This window comes from Xenopus tropicalis, chromosome 4 (assembly GCF_000004195.4).
Source record: "Xenopus tropicalis strain Nigerian chromosome 4, UCB_Xtro_10.0, whole genome shotgun sequence".
NCBI classification, from domain to species: domain Eukaryota; kingdom Metazoa; phylum Chordata; class Amphibia; order Anura; family Pipidae; genus Xenopus; species Xenopus tropicalis.
This window is the reverse complement of record NC_030680.2, coordinates 152,357,663-152,382,504: the sequence shown is the minus strand read 5'-3', so window position 1 is coordinate 152,382,504 and position 24,842 is coordinate 152,357,663. Positions and strand designations below refer to the sequence as shown.

General features: G+C 46.9%; 2 protein-coding genes across 7 annotated transcripts in view; both read right to left on the bottom strand.

Moving 5' to 3' along the window:
* Positions 1-18,416, bottom strand: part of ptpdc1 (protein tyrosine phosphatase domain containing 1) — a 35,512-nt gene extending 17,096 nt beyond the window's left edge. Inside the window, exon 1 of one of the 2 annotated variants that reach the window (XM_031901294.1) lies at positions 18,332-18,416. The gene's annotated coding sequence lies outside the window, so the exon portion shown is untranslated. Of the gene's footprint in view, positions 1-16,538; positions 16,627-18,331 lie in introns of those variants that run through there. The other variant, XM_031901295.1, reaches the window with a different exon arrangement.
* Positions 1,481-22,043, bottom strand: bod1 (biorientation of chromosomes in cell division 1). Of its 5 annotated transcripts, XM_031900018.1 has the most exons (5): positions 21,955-22,043; positions 18,332-18,514; positions 6,900-6,979; positions 5,007-5,079; positions 1,481-2,920 (listed from the first exon to the last, which is right to left on the bottom strand). In XM_031900018.1, the coding sequence occupies exon 5, from the start codon at positions 2,868-2,870 to the stop codon at positions 2,361-2,363; it is 510 nt and encodes a 169-aa protein (XP_031755878.1). In that variant the 5' UTR covers positions 2,871-2,920; positions 5,007-5,079; positions 6,900-6,979; positions 18,332-18,514; positions 21,955-22,043; the 3' UTR covers positions 1,481-2,360.
* Positions 22,044-24,842: the final 2,799 nt, after the last annotated feature.

The following is a 24,842-nucleotide window of genomic DNA, read 5'->3' as shown; positions in this document are numbered from 1 at the left end:
ACGAGTACCAGGAAATACACTCCCCCGTGCAAAGGAAGCAGAGACAGTCACATGGGTACCAGGAAATACACTCCCCCGTGCAAAGGAAGCAGAGACAGTCACACGAGTACCAGGAAATACACTCCCCCGTGCAAAGGAAGCAGAGACAGTCACATGGGTACCGGGAAATACACTCCCCCGTGCAAAGGAAGCAGAGACAGTCACACGAGTACCAGGAAATACACTCCCCCGTGCAAAGGAAGCAGAGACAGTCACATGGGTACCGGGAAATACACTCCCCCGTGCAAAGGAAGCAGAGACAGTCACACGAGTACCAGGAAATACACTCCCCCGTGCAAAGGAAGCAGAGACAGTCACACGAGTACCAGGAAATACACTCCCCCGTGCAAAGGAAGCAGAGACAGTCACATGAGTACCAGGAAATACACTCCCCCGTGCAAAGGAAGCAGAGACAGTCACACGAGTACCAGGAAATACACTCCCCCGTGCAAAGGAAGCAGAGACAGTCACACGGGTACCAGGAAATACACTCCCCCGTGCAAAGGAAGCAGAGACAGTCACACGGGTACCGGGAAATACACTCCCCCGTGCAAAGGAAGCAGAGACAGTCATACGGGTAACAGGAAATGCACTCCCCCGTGCAAAGGAAGCAGAGACAGTCACGTGTGTACCAGGAAATACACTCCCCCGTGCAAAGGAAGCAGAGACAGTCACATGGGTACCAGGAAATACACTCCCCGTGCAAAGGAAGCAGAGACAGTCACATGGGTACCGGGAAATGCACTCCCCGTGCAAAGGAAGCAGAGACAGTCACACGAGTACCAGGAAATACACTCCCCCGTGCAAAGGAAGCAGAGACAGTCACACGGGTACCAGGAAATACACTCCCCCGTGCAAAGGAAGCAGAGACAGTCACACGGGTACCGGGAAATACACTCCCCCGTGCAAAGGAAGCAGAGACAGTCACATGTGTACCAGGAAATACACTCCCCCGTGCAAAGGAAGCAGAGACAGTCACATGGGTACCAGGAAATACACTCCCCGTGCAAAGGAAGCAGAGACAGTCACATGGGTACCGGGAAATGCACTCCCCGTGCAAAGGAAGCAGAGACAGTCACATGGGTACCAGGAAATACACTCCCCCGTGCAAAGGAAGCAGAGACAGTCACATGGGTACCGGGAAATGCACTCCCCCGTGCAAAGGAAGCAGAGACAGTCACATGGGTACCAGGAAATACACTCCCCCGTGCAAAGGAAGCAGAGACAGTCACATGGGTACCAGGAAATACACTCCCCCGTGCAAAGGAAGCAGTTTATAAGTAATTTTTTCCCAAAATTACACTTTTACAGTGTTTGTTTGATGAGGTTAACCCTTTATTATTCCTGCCTTCCTGGAGGCAGCAGCTCAATATTCTCCAATCAAAACGCCTCTCTCTCCAGATCAATAGAAGTTAAGAGAATCAAATAACAGAATCTTGTGCTCATTCACAAAAACCAAAATATATTTATTTAGACAATTAATTGCAAATTCATACATTACATATAAAATTAATAGAAAAAAAAGAGAACATTAACAATCAGGAAAAAACAAAAACCAAGCTCCTCCCTTAGGCAGTAGGTCATCGTGCGTTTGGCGGTAGGTAGTCTGTTAGCGTGCTGGCACGAGAACAAAATTAACAAAGGCAAATTTATCTCTTACAAAGTCAGATTACTCATTCTGCCAGATTTACCCCCACAATTAAGGACCCATTGGGTAATGAAGTAACGAGAGGGAACCTTTCCCAAGTCCTTAGTAACCAATCAGATGCAAGCTTTGACCAGACTACTACCGATTGTTGCTATAGTTACAAGGCATGGGCAGTTAGCATAAAGGAAACATCTGATTGGTCACACCCAGTAACCATAGCAGCCAGTGAGAATGATAAAAGCAACATCCAATCGGCAGCAGGGACACAGTTTGCCCACGTTACTACAGAACCCCAGAAGAACCCCAACACTAATCGTGGCGCCACCTTTTCAAACCAAAGTTTTGCCTCAGAACTGATGCAGAAATGTAATAAGCGTCTATAATTAACCCCCTCCCCTATTTAGCGCTCAGCCATGGAGAATTCACGATTCCCCCCCCCAAACTGAGTTCTGTTTCCAGTTTCGCTGCTGCCCCTACCACTATGGCGGCAGCCATACATCTAGCTTATCGGCATTGCGGTGTGCGTTTGTTTACGCGGGAAGGTTTTCTGCCTGGGCCTTTCCCAGCAACCTCTGCACTCCATCGGCTGCCCAACTACAAGCTCCTTGCTAGGAGGATGTTGCAAGCTGCAGTCTGGCAGTGGTTACAGTGCAGATGTTACAGGGAAACCCCTTTAGGAGACACTTTGAGAGGGCCCCGGAGGCTCTTGCTCTTGGGGCTCTGGGGGGCCCGGTGGCAGTGGCGGAGCCGGCTCCTCCTTAGTCTGAGCAGCAAGATACTCTTGTATGGCCTTTTCTATTTGGGGCCGGAATATATGGTTGAGTTTTGGGTCCACCACCTGCGAGATGATCCTATCCACCCCAGCCTCCAGCATCCCTGATTGGATGACGCTTTGGCGCAGTCCGTTTCTCAGCTGGTTCTTGTTCATGTCCGCGTTCCACTCTTGTTTGTCCAGGTGAGTCGACACAAAGTTGTCCACTTTCTGACGCAGGTTCTGATAGGCCGGCTTTGTGTCCACATCGGCCAAGCAATCTCTTCGGAACCCGTCGAACTGCCCCCGGCTCTTTAGCTGCTCGACGATCAGAGCAATCAGCTGAGAGTCGCCAGGAGCAAGAGAGGTTGGATTGCTAACTCCTCCCACGGAGGAGGAGCCACTGCCAGCACCACTCCCACTCTCCGCCATAATCTTCTCTTGTTAAAGGAGATCTATTTGTGTGGCCCCCCACGTCAGCCCTGTAAAGAACAAAGAAACATTGGTTTAGATTAACAGATTAATTGGTTGTAGAAAATACATAACTTGTAAAAAAAAAAAAAAAAAAAAAAAAAAAGAATGCTGGGAAATGTAGTTTAACAACTGGAAGACTGTAGATTAGACAAATACCATATACAGGCTGTCTTAAAGGAACAGTAAAAACAAAAAAAAAAGTGTATCCAAGTAATTAATATATTATGTACTGCTGCCTGCACTGGTAAAAGTTGTGTTTGCTACAGAAACCCTACTATAGTTTATATAAATACCCCGCTGTGTAGCCCCAGGGGCAGCTATTCCTGCACCGGTACAGCTGGGGTGTTTGCTACAGTAACACTACTATAGTTTATATAAATACCCCGCTGTGTAGCCCCGGGGGCAGCCATTCCTGCACTGGTACAGCTGGGGTGTTTGCTACAGAAACCCTACTATAGTTTATATAAATACCCCGCTGTGTAGCCCCAGGGGCAGCCATTCCTGCACCGGTACAGCTGGGGTGTTTGCTACAGTAACACTACTATAGTTTATATAAATACCCCGCTGTGTAGCCCCGGGGGCAGCCATTCCTGCACTGGTACAGCTGGGGTGTTTGCTACAGAAACCCTACTATAGTTTATATAAATACCCCGCTGTGTAGCCCCGGGGGCAGCCGTTCCTGCACTGGTACAGCTGGGGTGTTTGCTACAGAAACCCTACTATAGTTTATATAAATACCCCGCTGTGTAGCCCCGGGGGCAGCCATTCCTGCACTGGTACAGCTGGGGTGTTTGCTACAGAAACCCTACTATAGTTTATATAAATACCCCGCTGTGTAGCCCCGGGGGCAGCAATTCCTGCACTGGTACAGCTGGGGTGTTTGCTACAGAAACCCTACTATAGTTTATATAAATACCCCGCTGTGTAGCCCCGGGGGCAGCCATTCCTGCACCGGTACAGCTGGGGTGTTTGCTACAGAAACCCTACTATAGTTTATATAAATACCCCGCTGTGTAGCCCCGGGGGCAGCCATTCCTGCACTGGTACAGCTGGGGTGTTTGCTACAGAAACCCTACTATAGTTTATATAAATACCCCGCTGTGTAGCCCCGGGGGCAGCCATTCCTGCACCGGTACAGCTGGGGTGTTTGCTACAGAAACCCTACTATAGTTTATATAAATACCCCGCTGTGTAGCCCCGGGGGCAGCCATTCCTGCACTGGTACAGCTGGGGTGTTTGCTACAGAAACCCTACTATAGTTTATATAAATACCCCGCTGTGTAGCCCCGGGGGCAGCCATTCCTGCACCGGTACAGCTGGGGTGTTTGCTACAGAAACCCTACTATAGTTTATATAAATACCCCGCTGTGTAGCCCCGGGGGCAGCCATTCCTGCACTGGTACAGCTGGGGTGTTTGCTACAGAAACCCTACTATAGTTTATATAAATACCCCGCTGTGTAGCCCCGGGGGCAGCCATTCCTGCACTGGTACAGCTGGGGTGTTTGCTACAGAAACCCTACTATAGTTTATATAAATACCCCGCTGTGTAGCCCCGGGGGCAGCCGTTCCTGCACCGGTACAGCTGGGGTGTTTGCTACAGAAACCCTACTATAGTTTATATAAATACGGCTGGGGCAGAACCATTAATGGTATATAAGTAGGGGGCACTTTCATGCTGACAGTATCCCTTTACCCCAAACTATAGGCAGGATGTAGGCAATGGGAGTCTGAGGCAGTTTGCACTTATTTTAATGCTAGCAACTTTCCAGTATGGGATTGGGAATGCTATCTGGTTAATAGGGGCACTTACCCCAGCAACCAGCCAACCTGGAAGATGAATGAAATAGGGGCTGAATGGAAACAACCATTAATGTGCTTGCTGGTTGCCAGGTGTCCCTTGCCTTAGCAACCACTTTTAAAATGCATAATGCAGATAGGAAAATTAGAGGAAAAAGCGTTTAAAGCCACCAAAATCTTTAAAAAGCAAGATCAACTGCAAACTGCCCAATACATTGCATTCTACTTCCGACTAAATGTTTATGGTATAAAAACTTCCCCTTTAATCACCGCACCTTGTAAGGAAAATCACAAACCTGTTCCCAGATGTAACAATGTAGGTTTGATCCGCTGAGCAGCACCGACTGCCGATCCTCACTCCCTCGATTCCTTGAATAGAAGGAATAAACGTAAGTGCGACCCAAGCTGAGAGTAACAATATGAGAGTACATATATATATGGGGGCGCAGCACATGGGGGTATAAGAGATTAATACAGACTAATGGGTTTATATAAGGCCTAATCCCTAGATAGAGAAATTATGTACAAAATATAATAATGTCTAATTGTTACAAACTCAAATGTTAATATACAGAATCATACTGCCATTTAACGGGGAACTATACATAGTTAATAAAAATATAATGGAAAAAATTAAAAGCACTGCTGGTTCTGACTCCTGATACAACTCCCCAATATCCATTCATTCCTCATTCTCACTGGGTTTATAGTTATGTGTAACTGTCACTGTGTCTGTCCCTTTCCCTTCCCTGCACTGCTGGTTCTGACTCCTGATACAACTCCCCAATATCCATTCATTCCTCATTCTCACTGGGTTTATAGTTATGTGTAACTGTCACTGTGTCTGTCCCGTTCCCTTCCCTGCACTGCTGGTTCTGACTCCTGATACAACTCCCCAATATCCATTCATCCCTCATTCTCACTGGGTTTATAGTTATGTGTAACTGTCACTGTGTCTGTCCCTTTCCCTTCCCTGCACTGCTGGTTCTGAATCCTGATACAACTCCCCAATATCCATTCATCCCTCATTCTCACTGGGTTTATAGTTATGTGTAACTGTCACTGTGTCTGTCCCTTTCCCTTCCCTGCACTGCTGGTTCTGACTCCTGATACAACTCCCCAATACCCATTCATTCCTCATTCTCACTGGGTTTATAGTTATGTGTAACTGTCACTGTGTCTGTCCCTTTCCCTTCCCTGCACTGCTGGTTCTGACTCCTGATACAACTCCCCAATACCCATTCATTCCTCATTCTCACTGGGTTTATAGTTATGTGTAACCGTCATTGCTGGCAAAAGACTACTGAACCAGCAGTGCAGAGAAGAGAAAGTGATCTGGTCACCCTAAACTGTAAAAGGTATGGGACCTGGGGTCTTCTAGATAAGGGATTTTTCTGTAATTTCAATCTCCATAAAACTTAAATCTACTAAAGTCACTTAACCATTAAATAAACCCAATAGGGCTGTTCTGCCCCAATAAGGGGTAATTATATCTTAGTTGGGATCAAGTACAGGTACTGTTTTATTATTACAGAGAAAAGGGAATCATTTAACCATGAAATAAACCCAATAGGGCTGTTCTGCCCCAATAAGGGGTAATTATATCTTAGTTGGGATCAAGTACAGGTACTGTTTTATTATTACAGAGAAAAGGGAATCATTTAACCATGAAATAAACCCAATAGGGCTGTTCTGCCCCAATAAGGGGTAATGATATCTTAGTTGGGATCAAGTACAGGTAATGCTTTATTATTACAGAGAAAATTTTGAATTATTTGCTTATAATGGTGTCTATGGGAGATGGCTTTTCCATATTTCATATTTCTGGATAATGGTTCTCCTTATAACAGATCCCATACCTGCATCAATATTCGAACTGCACTAGACTGTGCACTTAGTGTGTGGTGAAAAGGTTTTAAATTCCCTGTTTATGTGATAAAGTCACATGATTTTAAGGATTGGGATTTGGTTCGGCCAGAGGTATGGATTTGGGCAAATCCTGCTGAAAAGACCGAATCCCGAAGTGAATTCTACTTTGAACTTTAGGCAGCTGCAGAAGAGACTGGGGGGCCGGGGGAATTAGGGTCACTGCAGAGCTGTGGGGTCTCCCGTGCATTCAAAAGCATTCCTAGATGAACGTCTAAACCTGTGTGCCCTGCCGGATCAGAACCAGAAATCTCTTTGCTCACCTGGAAATCGGCGCTTTGGCATCAATAGCAGGTTCCTTGGCTTTTCCCAGGCTCAGAGCCGTTGGAGCGCTTGCTGCGATCTGGAAGAGAGTGGGGGGGTAAAATGACTTCACGGAAGAAGCACCCACGTTATGGGGGCAACGTGGGCAATTTACCATCTGAAATGTCCACTGTGGGGGGGAAAAATGGCTTTATAGAGAGGAGAGGAGGGTCTTCGTAGGCTCAAAGCACTTTCTTCATTAGATGAAATAATAGTCGTAAAACTGCCGCAACGCAAAGCCGCCGATTTTATACCTCGTGCGAAATACTGGCGTTTAAGGGGGAAAAAATGTATATTTATTTATGGCTTTCAGCTTTTTATTTACCCCTCCACCCCCAGCACCTTCGTATCGGTCAGAGCTGCACGAGGTGATGGATCCGAGTCTATGGGGCGCAACAGAACTAGGGCTGTAAGGTCCAGTTACACAGTCACTGGCGGTTACACTGCCATTAAAGCTATACTGACATAGGAAAACATGTTTATTTCAAAACCCATCAGTTAATGGAGCTTCTCCAGCAGAATTCTGCATTGTAATCTGTTTTTCCCATGGGGCTAGCCATATTCTTCATTTCCCAGGGTGCCACAGCCATGTGACCTGTGCTCTGATAAACTTCACTCACACTTTACTGCTGCGCTGCAAGTTGGAGTGATATCCCCCCCCTCACCCCCAGCAGCCAATCAGCAGAACATTGGGAAGGGAACAAGATAGCAGCTCCCAGTAGGTATCAGAATAGCACTCAATAGTAAGAAATCCAAGTCCGGCTTGGGACTCCTCCAGTTACATGGGAGTAGGAGAAACAATAGGTTAGCTGAAAGCAGTTCTAATGGGTAGCGCTGGCTGAAAGCTCAGGCACAAGGCACTGAGATGGCGCCTACACACCAATATTACAGCTACAAATACATTTGTTGGTTGAAGAATAAAAGGTTAAATGGCAGAGGGAATTATTTGTGTCATTTAGAGATAAACCGCGCCCCATAAATATCATGGCAGGGTCCCTTTAACTGGTCATTGGGCAGTCACCTGAAGGACTGATGTACAGGTCTGTTTAATGCAATTAATCTATAATTTAGCAGCAGTGATTACGCTAAAGCTGGCCATACACTTTCAGATTTTAATAGTCTTATATGAAATGTTCCGATTACATTTAAATGCAACTATTTAAAACAAACAGTCAGACTGACATATACAAATCTGTCAGTGTTCTGAAAAACAATTGTACAAATGTTATGTCCCGGAAATACATAGTAGCTCACCCATGGATATCATCAGATAGGCAAAACATGCTCTGTTATACAGATAGCTAGAATCTCAGCCATAAAGCAGGGCAGGACTGCTGCTTACAATGGGGGGGGGGATCAGATAGGATCTGTGCCACTGTGACAGAATGCTCTGTTATACAGATAGCTAGAATCTCAGCCATAAAGCAGGGCAGGACTGCTACTTACAATGGGGGGATCAGATAGGATCTGTGCCACTGTGACAGAATGCTCTGTTATACAGATAGCTAGAATCTCAGCCATAAAGCAGGGCAGGACTGCTGCTTACAATGGGGGGATCAGATAGGATCTGTGCCACTGTGACAGAATGCTCTGTTATACAGATAGCTAGAATCTCAGCCATAAAGCAGGGCAGGACTGCTGCTTACAATGGGGGGGGGGATCAGATAGGATCTGTGCCACTGTGACAGAATGCTCTGTTATACAGATAGCTAGAATCTCAGCCATAAAGCAGGGCAGGACTGCTGCTTACAATGGGGGGATCAGATAGGATCTGTGCCACTGTGACAGAATGCTCTGTTATACAGATAGCTAGAATCTCAGCCATAAAGCAGGGCAGGACTGCTGCTTACAATGGGGGGATCAGATAGGATCTGTGCCACTGTGACAGAATGCTCTGTTATACAGATAGCTAGAATCTCAGCCATAAAGCAGGGCAGGACTGCTGCTTACAATGGGGGGATCAGATAGGATCTGTGCCACTGTGACAGAATGCTCTGTTATACAGATAGCTAGAATCTCAGCCATAAAGCAGGGCAGGACTGCTGCTTACAATGGGGGGGATAGGATCTGTGCCACTGTGACAGAATGCTCTGTTATACAGATAGCCAGAATCTCAGCCATAAAGCAGGGCAGGACTGCTGCTTACAATGGGGGGATCAGATAGGATCTGTGCCACTGTGACAGAATGTTCTGTTATACAGATAGCTAGAATCTCAGCCATAAAGCAGGGCAGGACTGCTGCTTACAATGGGGGGGATCAGATAGGATCTGTGCCACTGTGACAGAATGCTCTGTTATACAGATAGCTAGAATCTCAGCCATAAAGCAGGGCAGGACTGCTACTTACAATGGGGGGATCAGATAGGATCTGTGCCACTGTGACAGAATGCTCTGTTATACAGATAGCTAGAATCTCAGCCATAAAGCAGGGCAGGACTGCTACTTACAATGGGGGGATCAGATAGGATCTGTGCCACTGTGACAGAATGCTCTGTTATACAGATAGCTAGAATCTCAGCCATAAAGCAGGGCAGGACTGCTGCTTACAATGGGGGGGGATCAGATAGGATCTGTGCCACTGTGACAGAATGCTCTGTTATACAGATAGCTAGAATCTCAGCCATAAAGCAGGGCAGGACTGAGTCACTGGATATCACATTGCTATTATATTATTAACATATGTTATAAAGCACAAACATACTCTATGACAGTACAGTAAAAGGATGAATACAATGAACACAGATTACAATAAAATTACTGATAGCCAGTACAAGAGGTTCCTGCCTAAAGGCTAGCAATGTATACCAATCCCACATAAGGACCTTTACACATACATTATCAATGAAAACATAGGCTGAACTAAAACTCTCTCTGGTGCCAGTTCATAACAGAGCAAATGTACCCGTCTGAGAGGGAAGGTACAAAAGCCTTAGGCCCCTCCCCCCACACTAACACTTGTAAAGCTCCTCACATAAAGATTCTAATGGAACGCTGGGCTTCAGCAGCCTTGGAATATTCTCATAGTGTTTCATGTTTTATCACCACCAAACGGTAAACAAAAAAAATGGAAATTGGAGAAACAGAGCATGAAACACCCCCCTCAGAGCGGCGGCAGCCATGTTGTTTCAGAGTAAACAGGAAACGCTCCTACCCAATCAACAGCAAGATATGTTGTTCATGTGACCTCCCAGCGCGGGAAAATACACGTTGTCCAATCAGCATAAGGCATTGTCGCTCAGGTGACTTAGAAAGGCATAGTCTATACCAGCCAATCCGCAGCGGGCTTTACCGGTCACCTGACCTACCGGCACTGAGGCGCCTGATTCTTGTGCTGCTTGAGAAAAGCGTCGGTGGGAAAGTAATTGTGCCCGGGTCACATGAGCAGCCGCACAGCCCCCGCACAGCCCCCGCACAGCCCCCGCACAGCCCCCGCACAGCCAGAGCGGGAAGAATAATAAATGCCTTTGGGGGTTTGTGTGAGAGAGTCACTAACCTGGCTGCGCCTGTACTGTAACCCATAGCAACCAATCAAATGCTGGCTTTTATACCATAATAGACCAATCAAATGTGCTGTTAACATTTGTATGTGAAAATTGTGAGACTGTGCATTGGCTTTAATAAGGGCCCTGCAGACCCCCACAATGTGGGGGGGACCCCTGAACACTTAGGGGCCCCACTGCCGCCGGGATCTGAGGGGACCTACAGGCGGCTGCGCTACTATGAATTGTGGGGGCTTTGAATGTTCCTCATGGGGGGGCTCCACCAATTCTAGTTACACCGCCTGAGCCCCCATAGCAACGCTTTCCCTCTGTACCCCAATATTATACCGCTTGCACCCACAGCCCTGGGCACTCCCAGTACCTTTATTTCCCACACATTGTGCAACACAAGCAACTACAGAGGTCCCCCCCCCCCCCCAAATAAGCGCCAGGGTAACTCACACAAACACAGTAAGGGCCTCGCCCATAGGTTCTAATTAGTATGGAATTCATTGAGTACAAGGAAGGGAACATTCCCCTGGCCGGGAGTTGTACCCCTAGAGCAATGTTACTGTTGGCCAAGGGTTAAAGCCAATGTTACTGCGGCCGCCGTGGCTAAGGGTTAAAGCCAATGTTACTGCGGCCGCCGTAGCTAAGGGTTAAAGCCAATGTTACTGCGGCCGCCGTGGCTAAGGGTTAAAGCCAATGTTACTGCGGCCGCCGTAGCTAAGGGTTAAAGCCAATGTTACTGCGGCCGCCGTGGCTAAGGGTTGAAGCCAATGTTACTGCGGCCACCGTGGCTAAGGGTTAAAGCCAATGTTACTGCGGCCGCCGTGGCTAAGGGTTAAAGCCAATGTTACTGCTTTGCCTACTGCTGTGGCCAACAGTTAAAGCCAATGTTACTGCGGCCGCCGTGGCCTAATGTTAAAGCCAATGTTACTGCGGCCGCCGTGGCCTACTGTTAAAGCCAATGTTACTGCGGCCGCCGTGGCCAAAGGTTAAAGCCAATGTTACTGCGGCCGCCGTGGCCAAAGGTTAAAGCCAATGTTACTGCGGCTACCGTGGCTAAGGGTTAAAGCCAATGTTACTGCAGCCGCTGTGGCCAAAGGTTTCAGCCAGTGTTACTGCGGCCGCCGTGGTCAAGGATTAGAGCCAGTGTTACTGCTTTGCCTACTGCTGTGGCCAAGGGTTTAAGCCAATGTTACTGCGGCCGCCGTGGCCAAGGGTTAAAGCCAACGTTACTGCGGCCGCCATGGCTAAGGGTTAAAGCCAATGTTACTGCAGCCGCTGTGGCCAAAGGTTTCAGCCAGTGTTACTGCGGCCGCCGTGGCCAAGGATTAGAGCCAGTGTTACTGCTTTGCCTACTGCTGTGGCCAAGGGTTTAAGCCAATGTTACTGCGGCCGCCGTGGCCAAGGGTTAAAGCCAACGTTACTGCGGCCGCCATGGCTAAGGGTTAAAGCCAATGTTACTGCGGCCACCGTGGCTAAGGGTTAAAGCCAATGTTACTGCAGCCGCTGTGGCCAAAGGTTTCAGCCAGTGTTACTGCGGCCGCCGTGGCCAAGGGTTAAAGCCAATGTTACTGCGGCCGCCGTGGCTAAGGGTTAAAGCCAATGTTACTGCGGCCGCCATGGCCAAGGATTAGAGCCAGTGTTACTGCTTTGCCTACTGCTGTGGCCAAGGATTAGAGCCAATGTTATCTGCCTCGGCTTTAATCTCCACATCCAGGCAAAGCAGTAACCGACAACCTGAGAGTTTCAGATCTACACATCCCTCCCTTTGGCTCTCAGGGGCTGCTGGGAGTTGTATTTCAGTAGCTGAAAGTGCCACAAGCATGAAACCAATGTAAATCCTAGGAATCATTACATAGAGAACTAATCTGCCCCACTGAGGGCAAGGATAGCAGCTACAGTTGCACAAATACTCAAACCTCTATATCCACACACCAAATCCTTACCCACATGGGACTCTGAATACTCCCTGCCACCCCCGCCGCGCTGCTGCCGCTACTCCCGGCCAGTCCTTTCCGTATGGAGCACCTGCGGCCGTACATCTGTCGCTATCAGGGCCACTTAATCCCAAGCACCGCTCACAGGAGTAAACAATGGGATCACGTGAGCAGCTTATCAGGCAGAAACAAAAGGGCACTTATTGGCTGTTCCGCACTGATCTCTGCTCCTGACTCAGCTCTGCGATGGGACCCGTAAATAAACATAGGCAGCAATGCTACAGCCTTAAAGGGGTGGGTTCACCTTTAAGTTAGTATGTTATAGAACGGCCAATTCTAAGCAACTTTCCAACTGGTCTTCATTAACCAGATAGCTGCGGAAATGCCAGACTCAAGAGCTTCTGAAATAATTGAAAAGCGAAAATAAAAAATGAAGACCAATTGCAAATATCACTCTACATCCTACTAAAAGTTAACTCAAAGGTGAAAAAGCCCTCTATGGGGAAGTTAATGTTGTAATTAATGATCATCATCTCAAGGTTAACAGCTTTGCAATTGATTTGCTGCAGCTCTGCATGCTGGAGCTTTTTCAGATTGCTTTAATTCCTCCTTATTTAGACATATTGGATAAATAGGAAAACCCTAACCCTGTAGGCAATTATGAATAATATCCGGTGCTGGTTTCCCTTTGGGCTAAACATTAACCCTATCTGTAACAATGGCCCCTTTATTGGGGCTCCCTATAGATCCTCTCAGGTCCCTGTCTGGGTTTCACATGAGGGGTGGGCGTGTCCTAACAGTCCCTGCCAGAAGCACAGTAGGAGGGGGAGAGCCAATCACAGCCCTGCAGTCACACAAGCAGTTAAGTTTTTTGATATTGCTCCGATTAGTTTTATTGGATTCCTCCTGCTTTTATTGCTTTCTGCATAGTTCTTTATTACATGTTTTCGCCCCCCCCAAAAAAAAACGGGGCAGTATTTTCATGTTATTGTCTCTGCCCTGATGCTTTATAACCCCGTTCCTGCCGGGCATCAAATTTACATTCATATGTACTATAGTTTATATAAACAAAGCTGCTGGGTAGCCACGGGGGCAGCTATTCAACTGAAAAAAGGCACAAGTTACATAGCAGATAACAAATAAAACACCATTGTATTCTACAGAGCTTATGTTATTTGCTATGTAACCTGTGCCTTTTCTCTTTTTTTCCAGCATGAATGGCTGCCCCCGGGGCTACACAGCAGGGTATTTATATAAACTATAGTAGGGTTTCTGTAGCAAACACCCCAGCTGTACCAGTGCAGGAATGGCTGCCCCCGGGGCTACACAGCAGGGTATTTATATAAACTATAGTAGGGTTTCTGTAGCAAACACCCCAGCTGTACCAGTGCAGGAATGGCTGCCCCCGGGGCTACACAGCGGGGTATTTATATAAACTATAGTAGGGTTTCTGTAGCAAACACCCCAGCTGTACCAGTGCAGGAATGGCTGCCCCCGGGGCTACACAGCGGGGTATTTATATAAACTATAGTAGGGTTTCTGTAGCAAACACCCCAGCTGTACCGGTGCAGGAACGGCTGCCCCCGGGGCTACACAGCGGGGTATTTATATAAACTATAGTAGGGTTTCTGTAGCAAACACCCCAGCTGTACCAGTGCAGGAATGGCTGCCCCCGGGGCTACACAGCGGGGTATTTATATAAACTATAGTAGGGTTTCTGTAGCAAACACCCCAGCTGTACCGGTGCAGGAATGGCTGCCCCCGGGGCTACACAGCGGGGTATTTATATAAACTATAGTAGGGTTTCTGTAGCAAACACCCCAGCTGTACCGGTGCAGGAACGGCTGCCCCCGGGGCTACACAGCGGGGTGTTTATATAAACTATAGTAGGGTTTCTGTAGCAAACACCCCAGCTGTACCAGTGCAGGAATGGCTGCCCCCGGGGCTACACAGCGGGGTATTTATATAAACTATAGTAGGGTTTCTGTAGCAAACACCCCAGCTGTACCAGTGCAGGAATGGCTGCCCCCGGGGCTACACAGCGGGGTATTTATTTAAACTATAGACGCATCCATGTAATAGTATTGCACAACACACATGAATAATAGAAATGAATATCTGTATAAGTATAATATTTATATACAATATATCTTTTACAGTATATAGATGCAGTATGTCCTGCAGGACGCTGGTGAAACTATAACTCCCAGAGTTTTTGCTTATCTGTCTCAGCTGGTCTCCTCCTAACCATTTTTCATCTTGTCATTCGCACACACAGGTTTGGTTGCTAAGGGCAAACCCAACAGAGATGTAAAGAACAGAAGCACTGATGGAGGATTAATGGCCCCTTCGTGACTCGTGTCAGAACAGGACCAGATGGACTTGGATACGGCAGTGAGGCTACCGGAACATGTACCTACTGTATCCAGCACCACTCACTAAGCACAAACAAAGCAGGTTATTGATGACAGCTTCCCCTTAGTGAGACTCAGCAGCCATTGATTTAGAAACAATACTTATCTCTATTGACTTATAAGTACAAGTAAGAGATGGCAGCAGGGCACGTGGGTATCTGCTAATAACTGATCTGCATGTAAGGCGGGGCTTCTGCGCACATGGAGATACAAACCAGCACTAACCTAAAAATAACAGGCAACACCGGGGAAATCTCCGTAACATGAACTTGGATATTACTATGGCTTCATTATGTGTCCAGCAACCCCAGGTTCTACAGTAACAAGAAAAACTGAAACAGACTCTGCACTGCTGGTTCTGGCTCTTTAAAGAACATCACAGAAGCCAGCTAGTGAGCAGACTGGGAGGAGAATTGTCTTCTGCTACATGGTGTCAAGAGTCAGAACCAGAGAAGAGACAGACACAGTGACAGTTACACATAACTATAAACCCAGTGAGAATGAGGGATGAATGGATATTGGGGAGTTGTATCAGGAGTCAGAACCAGCAGTGCAGGGAAGGGAAAGGGACAGACACAGTGACAGTTACACATAACTATAAACCCAGTGAGAATGAGGGATGAATGGATATTGGGGAGTTGTATCAGGAGTCAGAACCAGCAGTGCAGGGAAGGGAAAGGGACAGACACAGTGACAGTTACACATAACTATAAACCCAGTGAGAATGAGGGATGAATGGATATTGGGAAGTTGTATCAGGAGTCAGAACCAGCAGTGCAGGGAAGGGAAAGGGACAGACACAGTGACAGTTACACATAACTATAAACCCAGTGAGAATGAGGAATGAATGGATATTGGGGAGTTGTATCAGGAGTCAGAACCAGCAGTGCAGGGAAGGGAAAGGGACAGACACAGTGACAGTTACACATAACTATAAACCCAGTGAGAATGAGGAATGAATGGATATTGGGGAGTTGTATCAGGAGTCAGAACCAGCAGTGCAGGGAAGGGAAAGGGACAGACACAGTGACAGTTACACATAACTATAAACCCAGTGAGAATGAGGGATGAATGGATATTGGGAAGTTGTATCAGGAGTCAGAACCAGCAGTGCAGGGAAGGGAAAGGGACAGACACAGTGACAGTTACACATAACTATAAACCCAGTGAGAATGAGGAATGAATGGATATTGGGGAGTTGTATCAGGAGTCAGAACCAGCAGTGCAGGGAAGGGAAAGGGACAGACACAGTGACAGTTACACATAACTATAAACCCAGTGAGAATGAGGAATGAATGGATATTGGGGAGTTGTATCAGGAGTCAGAACCAGCAGTGCAGGGAAGGGAAAGGGACAGTGACAGTTACACATAACTATTAACCCAGTGAGAATGAGGAATGAATGGATATTGGGGAGTTGTATCAGGAGTCAGAACCAGCAGTGCAGGGAAGGGAAAGGGACAGACACAGTGACAGTTACACATAACTATAAACCCAGTGAGAATGAGGAATGAATGGGTATTGGGGAGTTGTATCAGGAGTCAGAACCAGCAGTGCAGGGAAGGGAAAGGGACAGACACAGTGACAGTTACACATAACTATAAATCCTGTATCAGGAGTCAGAACCAGCAGTGCAGAGAAAAAAAAATAACCATTACAGACACTAGGCAAAACAGTTAATGGTTGTCTTTCCCCTTTAAGCTGGCCTCTGTCCAATAGGGTTGAACATATCAATTTTTTTACCCTAACTCTTAGTCTTACCTGGCACTGCAATGTCCTATGGGTATCTGGGAACTTCCAATTATTCAGTCCTTGGGCCAATCATTAGATCATACTGGGGGGCCTATTTACTGCCCCAAATCTCATTATACCAGGTGCCCATAGAAGCCCATGAAGAGAGGGGTACATCAGGGGGTCTGTGGTCTCCCACCATCCATCTCTTAACACACTGTCTCACATGGTCTCTGCATTCTGTTATTTACAGCACTGCAGCACGGTGAGACCATCAGTGACTCCATAGGAACAGCTCCATACAAACAAATGACACAAGCGACACATTGTGGGTTAGTCCTGCAATTATGGACAAAGTCATGGGGTGGAATTGCTCATTAGTATAACTGCCCCTTTGTCTTCTGCCTCAGCAACCAACATTTGTGTGACAAACACAGCTGGGGCCAAACAAACAAATTCCCAAATCCAAAGCTGCCATGTTGCTTACTCTCTCTTTTTATTTATTATTTCTTATTATAATTACTACTAACTCACATCTATAAGCATCAAAATACGTATTATAGACTAGTTTATATAGTAAAACCCATAAGATTAGCAGAACAATTGTACCATCAGGTTGTGGATCATGCAGTATCAAGTCAACTTTATCAGCTTAGTCGCTCTTCCCTGTACTTTCTCTATTTCATTACTGCCCCCCCTTATATATTTATATATAGTGACCTCCCCCCCTTAACTGCCCCTTCCCCAGTGTAACCAATCCCAACTGGGCCAGCCTTTCCCCATAACTGAGCCCATTCCCTTTATCAGCTTAGTCGCTCTTCCCTGTACTTTCTCTATTTCATTACTGCCCCCCCTTATATATTTATATATAGTGACCCCCCCCCCTTAACTGCCCCTTCCCCAGTGTAACCAATCCCAACTGGGCCAGCCTTTCCCCATAACTGAGCCCATTCCCTTTATCAGCTTAGTCACTCTTCCCTGTACTTTCTCTATTTCATTACTGCCCCCCCCTTATATATTTATATATAGTGACCCCCCCCCCTTAACTGCCCCTTCCCCAGTGTAACCAATCCCAACTGGGCCAGCCTTTCCCCATAACTGAGCCCATTCCCTTTATCAGCTTAGTCACTCTTCCCTGTACTTTCTCTATTTCATTACTGCCCCCCCCTTATATATTTATATATAGTGACCCCCCCCCCTTAACTGCCCCTTCCCCAGTGTAACCAATCCCAACTGGGCCAGCCTTTCCCCATAACTGAGCCCATTCCCTTTATCAGCTTAGTCGCTCTTCCCTGTACTTTCTCTATTTCATTACTGCCCCCCCTTATATATTTATATATAGTGACCCCCCCCCCTAACTGCCCCTTCCCCAGTGTAACCAATCCCAACTGGGCCAGCCTTTCCCCATAACTGAGCCCATTCCCTTTATCAGCTTAGTCGCTCTTCCCTGTACTTTCTCTATTTCATTACTGCCCCCCCCTTATATATTTATATATAGTGACCCCCCCTTAACTGCCCCTTCCCCAGTGTAACCAATCCCAGCTGGGCCAGCCTTTCCCCATAACTGAGCCCATTCCCTTTATCAGCTTAGTCGCTCTTCCCTGTACTCTCTATATCATTAACATCCCATTGGAACTCTGGAGCCCAGATCACACAACATTCAATATGGGCCATTACCAGTGCTGTAACTAGAAGCATTCAGCATATAGAGATTATTTTACCTGCCTCTAGCACCATAAAGAGTTACAGTTCGGTCAGATCCCATTGCCGTATCCCAGCATTCCCCAGTGAATCACCCTGTAGGTAGCAGAGAAGCAGCTCACCTGTCAGCACCAGCAGTAGCCGGAGGGCACACAACCATGGACACTGTCACCATCGAGGAGAAGCGGCAGGTTCAGTGACATTCCTCTTCATGCAGCCGCTGCCATTAGGCTAGTAGCCCCGGTAACAGCCCTTATTGTTATAAGGCCTGGGAGACGGTCCGACTTCGGAGGCTAAAGGGAAACCTGTGGGGAAGGCAGATGGGTCAGGAATTGGCTAGAGGGTTCAGCTGGGAAGTTTGTTATCTTTTAGCATGATATAAACATTATTTTGAGACAATTGCCTATATTTCAATATATACATATTATAGTATATTTACTATATAAATTGTGAAATATATAAATAATATCTTTTCATTCCAGACCTTTTCTTATTCATCTACCAGTCTGTCATTCACACAACTGCCTGGTTGCTAGGGCTAGTATGCCTAACAGATAATCAGCAGGTATGATTGGCCGATCACATGTTTAAAAGCAAAAGTCTGGTTGGTTGCTCAGGGTTAGTAGATCTGGTTTAACATTTGGGAATATAATTACATGACCCCCTGCACAACAAATAGTTCTAATTAATGCCCCAAAACCTTAATTTCCCCTGTGCCCTACAGAAAGGGATTATGCTGCTCTGCATGCAGGAAAGGTGTAGTTAGACTAAACTTCCCAGCATCCTCTCAAGATCAATCTAAGCGCTACAGTTAGTGTTAGAGAAGCACGAGCCACCAGCTGCTGAACTACAGCTCCCAGCGCTCTGCAGTGTATTATACGAAACATGGTTTTGGGCCAGAAGTAAAAGTTGTAACTTAAGAATCTTATACCTCCAACCTGTGCCCCAACTACAACTCCCATCATCCCTTGTTTAAACTCTGCAACTTGGAAAGAGATTCATGACCAGAGGCACCGCTAAAAAGAAGATACATTATACTGTACCCCCACTCTACTGTACCCCCACTCTACTGTACCCCCACTCTACTGTACCCCCACTCTACTGTACCCCCACTCTACTGTACCCCCACTCTACAGACAGAGGGGTCAGAAAAGAGATTAAGTGCAATCCCAACCCGATTCCCTTTCCCAGGAAAAGCCCATTGCACTAAGCCTATTTGTGGGGATTACCCCACAAACACCTTTAAATACTCAGGGAAATCAGATTTTAGGGGCAGAGGGGAACAGTAATGACAGGCAGCTCTAAAGATAGAATCCGGCCACTGGATACTGGGGAGCAGAATCCTGGGAAAGGGGGTGAGTTAGTGGCAAAGCAATGCAGGGAAATACAGGGTTAAACAGGGAATGGCATTAACACTGTTAGAGATACAGTATTGCCTTATGCTGCCCGTGGTGCTGCCATGTTGCACAGGCTAGTGTAAAGCTGTAATGCCAGGCCGGACTCCATCCCTGCCTCAGGTTTAACTCTCCCATTTCCATTTCATTCTGTGTCTCCCTGAGAGGCCTATACTGTGCCACAGAGCTAGCAATCATACAGACTGCAGCTCTACACTACAACTCCCAGCATCCCCAAACAGTCTTTAAAACCACTTGGAGTCCATTTGTTTAATGGCACAGAAATAAAGTTCTGTAACACCACTTTGTCTTACTATATTCACAGTTACTGTCTGTCTGCCCTTACTATACACATTATACATAGTTACTGCCCCTTCCCAGACATTCTCTGCCCTTACTATACACATTATACATAGTTACTGCCCCTTCCCAGACATTCTCTGCCCCTACTATACACATTATACATAGTTACTGCCCCTTCCCGGACATTCTCTGCCCCTACTATACACATTATACATAGTTACTGCCCCTTCCCGGACATTCTCTGCCCCTACTATACACATTATACATAGTTACTGCCCCTTCCCAGACATCCTCTGCCCTTACTATACACATTATACATAGTTACTGCCCCTTCCCAGACATCCTCTGCCCTTACTATACACATTATACATAGTTACTGCCCCTTCCCAGACATCCTCTGCCCTTACTATACACATTATACATAGTTACTGCCCCTTCCCAGACATTCTCTGCCCTTACTATACACATTATACATAGTTACTGCCCCTTCCCTGACATTCTCTGCCCTTACTATACACATTATACATAGTTACTGCCCCTTCCCAGACATTCCCTGCCCTTACTATACACATTATACATAGTTACTGCCCCTTCCCTGACATTCTCTGCCCTTACTATACACATTATACATAGTTACTGCCCCTTCCCTGACATTCTCTGCCCCTACCATATACATTATACATAGTTACTGCCCCTTCCCAGACATTCCCTGCCCTTACTATACACATTATACATAGTTACTGCCCCTTCCCAGACATTCTCTGCCCTTACTATACACATTATACATAGTTACTGCCCCTTCCCGGACATTCCCTGCCCTTACTATACACATTATACATAGTTACTGCCCCTTCCCTGACATTCTCTGCCCTTACTATACACATTATACATAGTTACTGCCCCTTCCCTGACATTCTCTGCCCCTACCATATACATTATACATAGTTACTGCCCCTTCCCAGACATTCCCTGCCCTTACTATACACATTATACATAGTTACTGCCCCTTCCCAGACATTCCCTGCCCTTACTATACACATTATACATAGTTACTGCCCCTTCCCAGACATTCTCTGCCCTTACTATACACATTATACATAGTTACTGCCCCTTCCCAGACATTCCCTGCCCTTACTATACACATTATACATAGTTACTGCCCCTTCCCAGACATTCTCTGCCCTTACTATACACATTATACATAGTTACTGCCCCTTCCCAGACATTCTCTGCCCTTACTATACACATTATACATAGTTACTGCCCCTTCCCAGACATTCTCTGCCCTTACTATACACATTATACATAGTTACTGCCCCTTCCCAGACATTCCCTGCCCTTACTATACACATTATACATAGTTACTGCCCCTTCCCTGACATTCTCTGCCCTTACTATACACATTATACATAGTTACTGCCCATACACATTAGCCATATTGTACCACATCAGATGCAATTTGCCCAATTAAGCCAAATTTGAATGGACTTCATCCCAACAGAACCAGTTGCTAGGGGCCAGCAGTCCGTGGCCAATATCAGTACCTGAGGAGCCCGGTTTCACATGTATATGTGGCCGTTCTCCCTAAGGGTCAATCCAACAGATCTTCTATTTAAGACTGTAAGCTCTGTGGATCAGGGCCCTATTTATTGGCTGTATTTCCATGTAGTTTGTATACTTACATATACAGCGCTGTGGAATATGCCGGCACTTTATACATTGATGTTAATAATAGTAATAATGGTGCAATTAGGTCACATGTGGTGCCAGATGCACCCGTGGGATGGGCAAACAGACTGCAGTATGAGAATAGAGAAGGTTCCGCACCCCAGGGCTGCCACCTCTGCCTATTGGCACCGGGCACGATTACTGGCAGCCATGGCAATGAGATAGCAGCTAGTGGCCACACAGTGCACTGCAGAGTCAGTCCTTTGTCTGGCACCCTGGGATAGAGAGAGCAGCACCCTCTCTGAGAGCAGCACCCAGGCCCGGCTATAGCCACACTCCAACCCCAGGGGGGGGCCAGTAGGAATGGGCTTTGTCATTACCTGATCCCAAGCTAACCAGCTGCCTCTTCCTTCTTCCTTGTCTGATTCTTAGTGCCTGCCATGTGCAGGGAGGTGGAGCTTCCCCTAGGCCACACCCCTCAGTGGGACCTGGGAAATACAGCAGCCAGCTGGCCGAGTGCAAATAACCCTGATTCCTGTCTCTGCTCCAACCCACTAACCCCCCTCCCTGTACTGAGCCCCCACCAGGGAAAGCCCAAGCTTGTCCCCCAGTTAGATAATGGTTCCATTAACCCACTGCTGCCCGCCCTTCCTGCTGTTACTAACAGGGCTGCAGGGGATACAAAGTAACATTCTACTTAGGAAATGGAGTAACAAACCCACACTGATACACTGTTACACAAACACACAAACACACAGCAGCGCAACAACTGCCTCTAAGCAATCACTTGTTTCTCTCCAGCAACCTTATGTGTTAGCTGTTTCCTAAGGCTGGTAAACTACAACTCCCAGAATCCACTGATGGAGACTATGCTTAAAAGTTCCCTTATTATAAGGGATAATGTACCCCCAACTGTAAATGATAAGGATATTAGCAGTCACTGAGGTGTGTAAATAGATATATAGAAACACTGGGGTAACAGTCACCCCGCTATAGTTCCAGGGGTACCCAGGGCACAAATAAGCACTCACCCCAAATCCCCCCCTAACTGGCCTTCAGGCTGGGCCCCCTTAGCCCATAACAAGGTTACAGATATATAGAAACATTGGGGTAACAGTCACCCCGCTATAGTTCCAGGGGTACCCAGGGCACAAATAAGCACTCACCCCAAATCCCCCCCCTAACTGGCCTTCAGGCTGGGCCCCCTTAGCCCATAACAAGGTTACAGATATATAGAAACATTGGGGTAACAGTCACCCCGCTATAGTTCCAGGGGTACCCAGGGCACAAATAAGCACTCACCCCAAATCCCCCCCTAACTGGCCTTCAGGCTGGGCCCCCTTAGCCCATAACAAGGTTACAGATATATAGAAACATTGGGGTAACAGTCACCCCGCTATAGTTCCAGGGGTACCCAGGGTACAAATAAGCACTCACCCCAAATCCCCCCCTAACTGGCCTTCAGGCTGGGCCCCCTTAGCCCATAACAAGGTTACAGATATATAGAAACATTGGGGTAACAGTCACCCCGCTATAGTTCCAGGGGTACCCAGGGCACAAATAAGCACTCAACCCAAATCCCCCCCTAACTGGCCTTCAGGCTGGGCCCCCTTAGCCCATAACAAGGTTACAGCTATATAGAAACATTGGGGTAACAGTCACCCCGCTATAGTTCCAGGGGTACCCAGGGCACAAATAAGCACTCACCCCAAATCCCCCCCTAACTGGCCTTCAGGCTGGGCCCCCTTAGCCCATAACAAGGTTACAGATATATAGAAACATTGGGGTAACAGTCACCCCGCTATAGTTCCAGGGGTACCCAGGGTACAAATAAGCACTCACCCCAAATCCCCCCCTAACTGGCCTTCAGGCTGGGCCCCCTTAGCCCATAACAAGGTTACAGATATATAGAAACATTGGGGTAACAGTCACCCTGCTATAGTTCCAGGGGTACCCAGGGCACAAATAAGCACTCACCCCAAATCCCCCCCTAACTGGCCTTCAGGCTGGGCCCCTTAGCCCATAACAAGGTTACAGATATATAGAAACATTGGGGTAACAGTCACCCCGCTATAGTTCCAGGGGTACCCAGGGCACAAATAAGCACTCACCCCAAATCCCCCCCTAACTGGCCTTCAGGCTGGGCCCCCTTAGCCCATAACAAGGTTACAGATATATAGAAACATTGGGGTAACAGTCACCCCGCTATAGTTCCAGGGGTACCCAGGGTACAAATAAGCACTCACCCCAAATCCCCCCTAACTGGCCTTATATTATACATAGTTACTGCCCCTTCCCAGACATTTGTTTCTTTTGATAGAGGACTCAGTGCAGCGTTTCTGTGAGTGCTTATGGCTGTATTTACATAGACCTGATAAAGCTACTGAGTTTGTACCTTTCCTTCTCCTTTGAGGGAGGAGGGACTGGACCTGAAAGAGTGAGCTAAGGCTGGGAGGTCTATGTCATGTGTATTTGGAATTAGTGCAGTGGGGGGGGGGGGGGGACAGGTTGGGAAGGGGAGTGACACAAAATGTAACCAGGTGATGGTCAGAAACGGGGACACTGCTAAACTCAGAGAGGGAGACCCCCATGAGCGACTGCAGCCTCGATGGCAGCTTCTGTTAATGCAAAGAGATTCAGTGAATTTGAGTAAAACAGATCATGGATGAATATCCATTTGTAAGATAAAGGGGAAGTTCACCTTTGAGTTAACTCTTAGTAGGATGCAGAGAGGGATATTCTGAGACAATTTGCAATTGGTCTTCATTTTTTATTATTTGTAGTTTTTTTAGTCATTTCACTTTTTGTTCAGCTCTGCAGTTTGATGTTTCAGCAGCAGTTTGGTTGCTGGGGTCCAAGTTACCTTAGCAACCAGGCAGTGGTTTGAATGAGAGACAGGAATATGAATAGGGGAGGGGCTGAATAGAAAGATAAGGAATAAAAAGTAACAATAACAATAAAACTGGAGCCTCACAGAGCAATAGGGTTTGGCTGCCGGGGTCAGTGACCCCCATTTGAAAGCTGCAAATAGAAGACAAATAGATCAGAAACTATAAGAAGACTTTCTATGCAGTTCATTAATAATTTCCGTGTCACACAGATATCCGGCCAGTCCTTGTTATGCTCCTTCAGATCACTTGAAAAAGAGCCACGTTGGAACCAATCACCCTTGCTCCCCCAATGCTTTCTCCTAAGGATATGTTAATAAATAGGGAGAGGAGAGGCTGCTGCACACAGGTCTGGGGATCCCAACCGATTCTATTGCAGC